General features: G+C 39.4%; 1 protein-coding gene across 2 annotated transcripts in view; it reads right to left on the reverse strand.

Annotated features, from left to right (window-relative positions):
* exoc4 (exocyst complex component 4) overlaps window positions 1-12,957 on the reverse strand; it is a 362,722-nt gene that overhangs the window by 291,029 nt on the left and 58,736 nt on the right. For both annotated transcript variants that reach the window (XM_055653386.1, XM_055653387.1), the window contains exons 7-8: window positions 8,507-8,652; window positions 1,017-1,105 (exon numbers count right to left, since the gene is read on the reverse strand). In XM_055653386.1, coding sequence (XP_055509361.1) covers window positions 1,017-1,105; window positions 8,507-8,652 — 235 coding nt within the window. The remainder of the gene's footprint in view (window positions 1-1,016; window positions 1,106-8,506; window positions 8,653-12,957) is intronic.

Below are 12,957 nucleotides of genomic sequence, written 5' to 3' on the forward strand. Positions count from 1 at the left end.
AAGAAAGTTGTGCCTTCGAGCTACACTATGAAACTTTAGCACTCAACGCAGCTGACAATTTAGTACAGTACAATGCGAAACTCCTCATTAATATTTCAAATTACTGAAGATGTGAATAGCAACAATGCTATTTGGATGCAACCCAATCATTTTGACTACTCCCAGTCACTGAAACTGATTTTATGCACACCATCTTTGTATAACAGTACTCCTCTCCTGGGATATTTTCCAGTGGTTTATCCTGCTTTCATTAGGAGACAGTGACATAGTTTATGAAAGGATATATTTCCTCCACTCTTTAAATAGACATTGTATTGTACATAATTAATGACAATGAACACCGGGCATATTTATCCTGAAAACGCCATCTCATTGTTTGACAGTGTTATACAAATTATCAAAATACATGCAAGCCCATTGAGAGCCAAATTATCTCAAATACAATACATGCCATCCTTAGGTTACAAATACCTGACTTACATATGATGAACTTCCATATGTTGTTAAATTCTAAATTCCAAAACATGCCCTATGAACGGCAGCATTCATTTCCCTTTCTCTCTCCACTTTCAGTAATTGTTCTTTCTTAGCAGTCTTATGTGCTTTAGATGCCATCTCTATTATTATAAAACTCTGATCGCGCGCGCGCGCGTGTGTGTGTGTGTGTGTGTGTGTGTGTGTGTGTGTGTGTGTGTGTGTGTGTGTTCACATCTTCTCGAAAAAACGACGCGCGCTAACGGTTAAATGTTTACATATTCCGGTAGAGATTTATCCCGTGGACTCCGAAATCGTCTTATCTGAAAAATTAATGCATTATTTCTTGAGTTATTAATCAAAATGTTCACAAATCTGAAACAACTTTGAATCTAAACGAGATGGTCTCGCTGATGACGTCACAATGGATCTGCTGCGCACGGCCAGCGCTGTGTTTCAAGCTTATAAGTTCTGTCCATCTCTGCATATGGACCACATTTCATTTTGCATCAAGGAGAAAAGATCTAATTCATTTACTTTACCTTGTAGCTCTCCACTCTTGCTGTACAATTCACGTCTCTGTTCGCGCAGGTAGGCACTCATACTGATAGCATGTGAAGAAGATTCAAATCTGTAAAAAGATAAACCTTATTGAAAAACACATCATTTTTTGGACAACATGGATGTGACGTTTCAGCTCGGGCAGGTGCTCCATCTCTTGCGGTTGCCGGGGAAATTACCTGGGGAGGGGGTGGTTTGGGTGGGAAAGGATGAATGAACCAAGGAGTTGTGGAGGAAGTAGTCTCTGCAGAAGGTGGAAAGATGTGGGATGGGAAGATATGACTGGTGGTGGGATCACATTGGAGATGACGGGAATGTCAAGAGGATGATGTGATGGATACAAAGGCAGGTGGGGTGAAAGACGAGGATCAGCAAAACTCTATCCTTGTTCTCTCTGAGGGTAGGGGAAGCGAGAGCAGAACAATGGGACACAGAAGAGATGCGAGTGAGGGATCCATCTATGACAACTATGTTTACTGCAGAAAGAGGACTTCTTGGATGTCCCAGAATGAATAGCCTCATCTTGGGAGCGAATGCAGCGGAGACAGAGAAATTGAGATTAGGAGATAGCCTCTTTGCAAGAGGCAGGGTGGGGGATGTGTATTCCAGACAATTGTGGTGGTCGGTAGGTTTAGAGTAGATGTCAGTCGATGTTCTGTCCCCTGTGATAGAGACAGAGAGATCAAGGAAGTGTGGAATGGACGAGGTGTAAGGGAGTCCAGTCCTTGCAGGTTTGACAAAGGTTCACATACACTTCCATTGCCAGTGTGAGGCCACATATCAACCGGAGAAACAACACTTCATATTCTGCTGGGATAACTTACTCAAAGGTATCAGCATTGAATTCTCTAATTTTAAGCAACACTCTTCTCCTGCCCCCCCATCCTTCTCCTGTCCCCAACCTGGACTTGCAGCTATTTCTCCTGTCACCTCCCCTTCTATCTCCATTCCTTCCTTGAGCTTCACAATTTGCAACACCTGCTGTCTTTCCTTATTAGACCTTTGTTCTCTTTTTTCCTTGCCTCTCCTCTCTTCCAGCTTTCTTCCCCGCCCCCCACCACAGTCAGTCTGCAGAAGGGCCCCAATCCAACATATCGGGTATCCAAGATCTCCAACTATGCTTCCTGACCCGCTGAGATACTCGAGCATTGTGGCATTTTTTTGTAAACCCGCATCTGCAGTTCCTTGATTCTATGTATGTCATTTATTTCTCTGCGATGTTCCCCTTCAATGTGTTTACTTTATAAAATTTGAATAAATTTGTATGGTGGAAAGTTAGGCACACTTTAGAAAAGAAATACTCCTTTTTTAATATGAGCATTCTACTTTGTAACATTCATACATTAAGTTCCTTCAATGACTGCAAACATTGCATACATTTTTAGTTTCCATGCTAGCCCTGATTTTTTCTCCTTGAAAAATCTCTTTCTGGTATTGATCCTGGCTACATGTTAATTCTGTTTCTCTCTCTTCAAATGCCACTTTAGCTGCAATGTACTTCCAACTGGTTATGTTATTACATTGTTTATAGCAGCCGGAGTATTTCACGATTTTGTACATCGTTCCTCCATCTTTTTGTATGTTAACATGATGGTTATGCCTTCCGAACATTTCTAGTCTTCATTTTAAATGGAGGGATTAATTCACTTTGAGGGATTATAATTAAAATGATTATGTCACACTTCAAAAAAGTACAGCACAAAGATGAGAGAAGCAGACTCTCTAAAAGGTTGTATGCATTCTTGCTAATTTCTTAAAACTGTCACAATGCTCTTATTGACAGGGTTATAATGTGATTCTAGTTTGATGGATCACGTGGAAGTGACAAAAATAACATTTATTTCACACAATCTCTCAGAAGTTTTCAAGCTTATTTTTCGCAATAATACTCTGTGGTTATAACCCAAGGGACCTATCATCATTTTTTAAATGCATTGTTCCCCTGTTATAATACTCATTAGTTTCAACATGCAACCTTTATTCCTACTGTGCTGACAGAAAATTAATCCAAAACACGATCGCTGCATCAAGCTTCTAATACAATGCCCTCATTATGTTTGGGACAAAGACCCATCATTTATTTATTTGCCTCTGAACTCCACAATTTGAGATCTGTAATAGAAAAAAAAAATCATGTGGTTAAAGAGCACATTGTCAGATTTTATTAAAGAGTATTTTTATACATTTTGGTTTCACCATGTAAAAATTACAGCAGTGTTTATACATAGTCCCCCCTTTTCAGGGCACCGTAATGTTTGGGACACAGCAACATTATGTAAATTAAAGTAGTCATGTTTAGTATTTTGTTGCATATCATTTGCATGCAATAACTGCTTGAGGTCTGTGATTCATGGACATCACCAGTTGCTGGATGTCTTCTCTGGTGATGCTCTGCCAGGCCTGTATTACAGCCATCTTTAGCATATGCTTGCTTTGGGGGCTAGTCCCCTTCAGTTTTCTCTTCAACATACTCAATTGGGCTCAAATCGGGTGATTGACTTGGCCACTCAAGAATTTGCCATTTTTTAGCTTTGAAAAACTCCTTTATTGCTTTAGCAGTATGTTTGGGATCTTTGTCTTGCTGTAGAATGAACAGCCGGCCAATGAGTTTTGAGGCATTTGATTGAACGAGCAGATAGGATATGTCTATACACTTCAGAATTCATTATACTACTACCATCAGCAGTTGTATCAGCAATGAAAATAAGTGAGCCAGTACCTTCAGCAGCTAGACATGCCAGACCCCGCCACCGTGCTTCACAGATGAGGTGGTATGCTTTGGATCCTGGGCAGTTCCTTCTCTCCTCCATACTTTGCTCTTGCTATCACTCTGATATAAGGTAATCTTTGTCTCATCTGTCCACAAGACCTTTTTTCAGAACTGTGGTCGGTCTTTTAAGTACTACTTGGAAAACTGTAATCTGGCCATCCTATTTTTTCAGCTAACCAATGGTTTGCATCTTGCAGTGTAGCCTCTGTATTTCTGTTCATGAAGTTTTCTGCAGACAATGGTCATTGACAAATGTACAGCTGACTCCTGAAGTATTTCTGATCTGTCGGACAGGTGTTTGGGGGGGTTTTCTTTATTATAGAGAGAATTCTTCTGTCATCAGCTGTGGAGGTCTTTCTTGGCCTGCCAGTCCCTTTGCGATTGGTAAGCTCACCAGTGCTCCCTTTCTTGTTAATGATGTTCCAAACAGTTGATTTTGGTGAGCCTAAGGTTTGGCTGATGTCTCTAACAGATTTATTCTTGTATCTCAGTCTCATAATGGCTTCTTTGACTTTCATAGGCACAACATTGGTCCTCATGTAGATAAACAGCAATGCAAGTTTCCAAAGGAGATGTAAAGACGGGAGGAAAGACTAGATGCTGAGAGCTCTCTAATACCTGCATTAAGGAGGCCATGGGGTGGGAGGTTGCAACCTTCACGTGGTCCACCCTGTTTCGACTGCAATCAACACGACGTGCACAGACAAGTAGATCAAATAGAACAATTTGACCTACAATTTTAGGCTGTGCACGCCATACACTAGAAGAAGAAGGAGGCACTTAAACACACCTGAACAATTACAAACGCCTGTGAAGCCATGTGTCCCAAACATTATGGTGCCCTGAAATGGGGGGGACTATGTATAAACACTGCTGTAATTTCTACATGGTGAAACCAAAATGTATAAAAATGGCCTTTAATAAAATCTGACAATGTGCAATTTAACCACGTGATTTTTTTAAAATTACAGATCTTAAATTGTGAAGTACAGAGGCAAATAAATAAATGATGGGTCTTTGTCTCAAACATTATGGAGGGCACTGTAATTTGTGCATCAATCCCAACTAATTTTACTGTGCGAAAGACATTCAACAACTTCTTTGACTCATCAAAAATAAAGGCCAAATATTTTTACTCCTCTGCCATCAAGTTAATTTAAATCCGCTCGTCTCGGATTTGGGAATTTTCACAATCCATTTTGGAATCTACTCCTCCAATATGCACTTGCTTCATAATAAAGATATGAAACTTTGAAATGTATTTTGCCTATCATTTCTCTAGTTCACAAGGATATTTGATAAAAAATATACGAGATTGACAGGAATGCTTTTTGATGTGAAAAATTAGTTATGTGAATGTAGAAGCTGGAATCATCCTCCATGGAGGGAACACCTCAAAAGATCTCTATACATAGCCTCTCCCTTATTCTGCTAACATTTATGAATAAACAAAATGTATTTTTCAAATAGCCCTTAAGATCAAACATTAACACATTAAAGAGGTCTCATTTGAAGCTCAGATGCTTTACTGCTCATGAATACATAATTAGAAAGGAAATCAGTGATCACTCCCATTTGTTTAACAAAATCAGTTCATTGCCTCCACATGTAAATGGCATAATTGAGTTTAAAATGAAAGGCTAAAATTCAATATGCAAATCATTACTGTCATGGCCATACTAATATCCCTGAATTGTTTGGCTTGGATGAAGATAATATATTATCCATTCCACAGTACAGGAGGAACAAAGAAATGCTGATGCTAGTTTGCAAAAAAAAATAATCAAAACCAGTCTGAAGAAGGGCCCTGACTCAAAACATCGCCTATACATAGAAACATAGAAAAATAGGTGCAGGTGTAGGCCATTCGGCTGTTCGAGCCAGCACCGTCATTTGATATGATTTTGGCTGATCATCTAAAAACAGTACCCTGTTCCTGCTTTTTTCCCCATATCCCTTGATTCCTTTAGCCCTAAGAGTTAAATCTAACTCCCTCTTGAAAACAACCAGTGAATTGGCCTCCACTGCCTTCTGTGGCAGAGAATTCCACAGATTCATAGCACTCTGGGTGAAGACGTTTTTCCTTATCTCAGTCCTAAATGTCCTACCCCTTATTCTTAAATAACCATGTTATCCAGAGATGCTGCCTGACCCTCGGAGTTACTCCAGCAGGATATAGGTTTCCGTTTATTATTGTCAGATGTACTGAGGTATAGTGAAAAGCTTTGTTTTGTTTCTATCCACTCTATGTAGAGATGGACAACATGGCTTTGTCAGTGGGAAATTGTGTTTTGACAAATTTACCTTTGAAGAGGTAACCAAGGGGATTAACGAGGGCAGGGTTGTAGATGTTAACCATATGGATTTTAGAAAGGTTTTTGACAACGTCACACATGCTCGAGTGGTGCAGAAGGTGAGACTATAATAATAATAATAACTTTATTTATAAAGCGCTTTTAGACAACATCAGTTACCACAAAGTGCTGTACATGGGAAGTCAACAAAAAGTTATTACAAACTACTAAAACCATTAAGACGACAGGACTATAAAAACAGTAAAAATTAAAAGACATTAAAAGCACTAAAACAGGAACAATGTCTCAGCCAGTGTCGAAAGCCAGTGAATAAAAGTGAGTTTTTAGGGAGGATTTAAAGATGGACAGTGAAGGGGCCTGTCTGATCTGCAGTGGCAAGGTGTTCCAGAGTGCCGGGGCAGCAACAGAAAAGGCTCTATCCCCTCTGAGCTTCCGCTTAGACCTTGGTACACTACACAAAATATGCAAGATAATCTGGAGACTGCTGGAGAAACTCAGCTGGTCAAGCAGCATCTGTGGGGTGAAATTAAATGTCAACGTTTTGGGTTGAAACTGTGTCAGAACTGTCAATGATTCAGGTTGAGACACTGCATGAGGACAGTTCATATCACATCGGATCATCGGAGCGAGTCAATTGGATATAGAATTGACTTGGTGGAAGGAGTCAAAGGATGGTAGCGCAGGGTTGCTTTTTAGATTGGAGGCCTGTGACAAATAATGTGCGTGCCATAGTTTAGTTCATTTTTGCCATGGGTACCGAGAAACAGTGAAACATTTTTGTTTGCATGCTATCCTGCTAAGGAAAAGACTATACACAAATAGTCCCCTCCACAGTGCACAGATAAAGGATAAAGGACACAACATTTAGTGCAAGACAAAACATTGATCGAGGCTGGGGCCACTGTTGTTTGTTAACGATTTTGATGCGAATACATGTGACATGATTGGTAAGTTTTCAAATGACATCAAATTTGGTGAAGTGGTGAAAAGTGAAGAAGTTTATATATAGATCCAACAGCATCTACTGTAGATCAACCAAGTGTGCTGAAGTAGTACAGCAAGCTTGCCTTGATCAGACGGGACATTGCGTATAAGCAAGAGTTGGGACATTATGTACAGCTGTATTGGACAATTGTGCGCCGAGAATATTGTGTATAGTTCTGCTTGCTGTACCATATGAGGGTGTGATTAAGCGAGAGTGGATGCAGTAAAGATTCACGAAGATGTGGCCAGGACTGGAGGGCTTAGAAGAGACTGGTTAGAATGGGACTGTTTTGAATGAGGGGAGGGTTTATTAAAAGTGGTGGAAAGCATAGGTTTAAGGTTAGAAGGGAAAGATTTAAAGGGTAACTGATTTAAAGGGAAACTTTTTCAAGCAGAGGGTGGTGGAATCAGCCACTAAAGGACGTAGTAGATGTGGGTCGAATTACAATAGTGAGAAGACATTTAGACAGGTGTATGGCTAGGAAAAGTTTGGAGGGATATGGGTCAAATGGGACTAACTCAGCAAGGCATGTTCGTTGGCATGAACAAGTTGGGCCAAACGGCCTGTCTCCATGTTGCATAACTTTGAGGTCTCAGTATCTTGGTCAAAAAGGTAATTTAACTGAAGGGGAAAATTGTTCTAAATTTCCAGTTTTGCAGCCAAAGTAAGTGTTTGGCACGGACTGAAGGGCCGAGATGGCCTGTTTCCGTACTGTAATTGTTAGATGGTTATATTATATGGTTATAAATATTTGCATAATATTGGCAACAACACTGAACTGTGTTTCTTAATCTTTGCCTGGTGTTTTTAAACCAAAAGAAAGCTTTTCCCCTTTCTTCTTACTTTCTATGCACTATATACACATCCACTAATCCCCTCGCAGTGCTTAGATTTTTAAATAATTATTTCCCAGTAATAATATGCAAGCATGAAGTGAGCATCATGACAGCCAAAGTGATGAATTTGAAAATGTTCCAATCCTTGATTAGGTCACTGTCAAAACAAGGTTATAAATGTGCAAGTTTATGATGCAGGATTACATGAATCACATTTTAATTTCTTTCTTCCTGCAAACCCACAACACTTACATTCCATTTTCCAACATGCTTTCCAGTAATTAGGAGGTATATTATGGCTTGTCGGTTACTCTGCGGTTTTCAGTGACACTGATCCCATCTTTGCCAAATGGAAGACAGCTCTCAGGGACCTGTTTACTGTGACTAGTGCATGCAGAAAAAGGAGCAACCAAGGGATATAAGGATGAGATAATTAAGATTGTGAATCAACTTATTCATTGCCAGAGGAGTGATAAAATAGTTTTTCATTTGAAATTGAAACAGTATTAAGGCGACAATCAATTACTTTCAAATTACATAGTAAAAATGAGCGAATGATTCTTACTTAAAAAGAGGGATTTTAGGTCTCTGAGGTCTCTTTTTGGCAAAGAATGCTGCAAAGTCGCTCCCAGAGCTGGCGTAGCTGAGCTGTGAAGAAGGTTCAGAGGCAGTTCGAGTGTTCTTCACATCCAAGTATTCTGTCAATAGTATCTGTAAAGATAAAACAGTTATATTATGTGAACCTTACAATACATATTTGTCATCAGTTCTCATGTCTATCAATGATGGTCTCATTCTCTTACCATGAAACACAGACACTTCAGATTCAGAAAACGTTATTGTCTGTCGTAACAGAAAATCTTCTTTGACGTGGCTCAACATACAGACAGGACAATGTACTGATAAGCAGTCATACAACACAGATTTCTGCGAGCACACACAGTAGAAATGTAGAAATTATCTGTCTCAACAGATAGTGAAAGTTTTTTTTTTTCCCCCCAGTAATACACATCATATATATCTTATTACATTTGTTATACCACTTCATTTTTCAAACTTTAAAAAAGGTAGAAATAAAAGAAGTAAGGAAAGTGAGCAAGAGTCGTGAAGGTGCAGGAAAGTGTTGGGAAAAGAAAGCCTCTTAGAAAAGAAGTTAGAGAAGGAAGTAAAGAAAGGAAATAGACCCTAGAAAAGAAAGAAAAAAAGGAGAAACAATCGCTCTATTATAACACAGAACTCCGCAAAAAAGGATATACCAACCGTGTTTTTTTACCCACCGTTACCAGATCCTGGTACCATTTATTTTTTTTAATCACTATTGCACCTTACGCTTGTAATAGTTACATAAATGCAGACCACGTCTTTTGGAAGTGGTCTGCTTTGCCTGCTAGGAGGAGTCTCGTCTCTTCCAGGTGGTATTGGAGCGTTTTTCCAGAATTTGAGTATAAGCTTTTTCCCCATTATTAGCCCGTAATTAAGTAAGTTATTTTCAAAAGATAGTGAAAGTTGGTTCATGAATTCTATTTAAAAAGGAGACAACTAAATACCTGATAGACTGAGAAAGAGAGAAATATGGAGAAATGGCAAAGAAGAGTTGAGGCCAAAATCAATTAAATGCGGGGCAGGCATGAAGGGCTCGATAGCCAACTCTGCACCAATTTACTTGTGTTCTTGTGGTTGCGATGGTTCAATGCTGATCTGTTCTTACGTTTTTGCCAATTATAAATTGACTCATGCGTGAAATTACTCAGACACAAATTCTGTAAAGGGAAAGGGGTACGACAACATAGTTGTAAATATTCTCAACAAAGTTGTGACAAAGTTCAGATCTAGTTTTCTAACAAACGTTATTTTTTTTAATGAGGGACAGTCCAAAATAAGATCTTATTTTAAGACCAAAAACAAATAATAAACTTGCATCATTGAATTCACCAGAGAATGATGAAACAATGATGCATTCAAGTTCTCTCATGCCGCCTGGACAGCTGTTCTCCAACCCTTCAGGATTGCTTTAGTTTTGGTTAAAATTAATCCTTTCTCTATTTAGTGCATACAAAATCAAGTGTTGCATGAGTTTTTCCTTTCAAACACATCAAACAATTCCCTCGTTCAGCTTCATGGTGCAAAATCAAAGCCGAAGCAACTTTTTTCAGCCACAAGGGTCAACATTATGGCAGTTAAATATAGATGATAATTCTTCTTACATTACTTGATATGTAACTTTTGCAACCATTCTATGGTGGCACTGGCGGTAGAGCAGCTGCCTCACAGCGCCAAGACCCGGGTTCAAATCCTGACCTCGGTTCTGTTTGTGTGGAGTTTACACGTTTTTCCTGTGACTGCAGTGGTTCCTGTTTCCTCCCATAATCCAAAGATGTGCGGGTTTGCAGGTTAATTAGCCTCTGTAAAATGCTCCACATGTGTAGGCAGTGAATGCAAAAAGTGGGACAACAAAGAACTGATGTGAATGCATAATCGATGGATGGAGTTGTCTCGGTGGGTCAAAGGGCCCGTTTCCATGCTTTATCTTTCAATTGATCAAAAAAAACAATTAGTATTGTGAAATGTAATCCTGTTGGTATGCAATCTGCATCTAAAACAAATTGAAGTGCAATGCAGATGACAGGAATATTTAAGCAATTCGTTGGCGTGACTTCATTACATTGTAATGCATCATAAATTAATAACACGGCATGGTTTTGATATGCAGATGTGCTTACAAATTGGAGATAACAACCAGATAGCTCGAGGACAACATGCTTACAAGTAAATTTCAGCATCATTCTGGCATGCTCGCTCCTCCATCATACAAATGCATTTAGTTCTAAGTTTGAAATCTCAGTTATAAACATGAGTCAAGCTACAAGTATGCTACAAAATTAACAAATGATTTGTACTTCCTCTGTTCCAACTAAAATGCAAATTTATTTTTTATCTTTTGTTATTCATAGTTGTGACTGATCTCGCTGCTTATAGTGTGTAATTTGGTCTGGTATCAAACTTAGGTGTTGACAATAAAAATGAAACCAGATATATAAAACCTCCTATGAAAATGTCAGCTCTCTCCCAAAGAAACAGACTCAGGGCATAGTTTCATGGTTCCTGGTAACTTCCTGATACCTTGCTCGACTGAAAATGAATTCATCAACACGAGCAGCTCACAGTGAACATACTGTAGATTATGCTCAATGGTGCCAAAAATGCTTGTGCTTTTTCGGAGGGGGCATGGATGAGGAAAAGGTGACGTTGGCACTTAGTTATGCTCCATTAATTGTCTCCTGAGATCAACCAACTATTTGAGATGATATCTAACACCTTTCTCAATAGCAAACCAAATTGTTCAATTACGCAGAAGAATGTCAATGCAACCTTCCCCGTTAGTCCTTGCAGTTACAAGATCTGCTTTATTACAAATCAATAATTTATATCAACTCAAATAGGAGTGGACGTAACCCCAAGAACTGTCTATAGAAAAGCTCATACAAAAAACAATCGCCTAGGGTGATAAGCATTTCACATCTCCCTTATTTATTTTGCAATCAGAATGAATATGCTTTAAAAAATTTGAAGATGAGATGTAGGCATTAAAGCCCAGCCTTAACTGCTCTTGAAAAGGTTTTGATCAGCCAAAACCTTGAACCTTTGCAGTCCGAATGTTGAATGTACTTTCAATGAAATTCCAGGATTTGGACCCATCAATGCAGTCCCACAATACTTATTGGACATATCCATTTTTAAAGTTATTTGTTCAACAGGATAAGAATCATAGAGTCTTACAGGACAAATTCATCCATGTTGACCAAGATGCCTTTCTCAGGTAGTGTCACATGCCTGCACTTGGCCCATATCCTCTAAACCATTTTGTTTTAATCCATAAACAAGTCCCAATGTCTTTTAAATGTTAAATACCCAATTCAATCATGTCATGTCAGCCTTCTCCTTCACATAAACATGAGCATGCTATCCCTATCTCACTTTCATAAGCCACTCACTTGCCATATGTCCCTTTATCTGTAAAGAAACTCTCCCAACCAATCTTTGCAACTTCTTGTCCAGTGCCTTCAAAATTAGCTTTGCCCCTATTTAGAATTTGACTTTCTGGACCAGTCTTATCTTTTGCCATGAATATTTAAACACCAATAGAATTATGGCCATTGGTCTTGAAGTGCTCCCCCTGCTGACAGTTCAGCCACTTGGCAAGCTTCATGTTCCAATATGTGGTCCAATGTTGCCGCCTCTCCAGTTGAGCCATCTACTTATTGTTTGCAAAAGATTTCCTGGACACCTTGAAAAAATTCTGTCCCATATAAGCTCTCTGTACGATGGCAATCCCAGTCAATATTAGGGAATTAGAAATCACAATTAGCTATATTCTTACAGCTAACTGCACCGGCCATACTTATTTCCGGCCAAGAATAAAACCTCATCAAAGCAACCATTGCCTTCCTATTTCCAGTTCCACACATATGGAATTGCAGATGCCAGTTTACAGATGGTTTTGTCTTCTTTTCATTTCTTTCCTTTGTCCACTCATCTACCAATGAAACTCCCCCATCACATGCTAGGCTTTGCCCCATTCTCACCTATTTTCCACCTTTCTCTTCCCTCATGCAATCATCCTCAATACATATCCTAACCCAAAACATCCCCTCTCCACGCATAGAGCCTCAGGATGATTCCCCAAGAATGTCCTCTCTCAGTACTAATGTGTTGTTCTCCCTAATCAAAGACGCAACTTGCCGCCTATCTTACCTCCATCTCCTTCAAAGTGGATAACGTCACATTTATCCACATTAAACTGCATCTGCCATGCATCTGCCCACTCACCCAATCTGTCCAAGTCACCCTGCATCCTCATAGCTGCAACATCCGTACCTGGAACCATTGAGCAGCCAGTCCTGCCCTTCCCCCAACAAGGTTTATATAAAAGCTATAATATCTCAGTCGCATGTAACATCCATGCCCTCGGTGCATCTGCCTTACCCGTCAGGCTCTTTACATTAACATCAGTGCATT

The sequence above is a fragment of the Leucoraja erinacea genome, chromosome 22, assembly GCF_028641065.1.
Source record: "Leucoraja erinacea ecotype New England chromosome 22, Leri_hhj_1, whole genome shotgun sequence".
Taxonomy (NCBI): Eukaryota; Metazoa; Chordata; class Chondrichthyes; order Rajiformes; family Rajidae; genus Leucoraja; species Leucoraja erinaceus.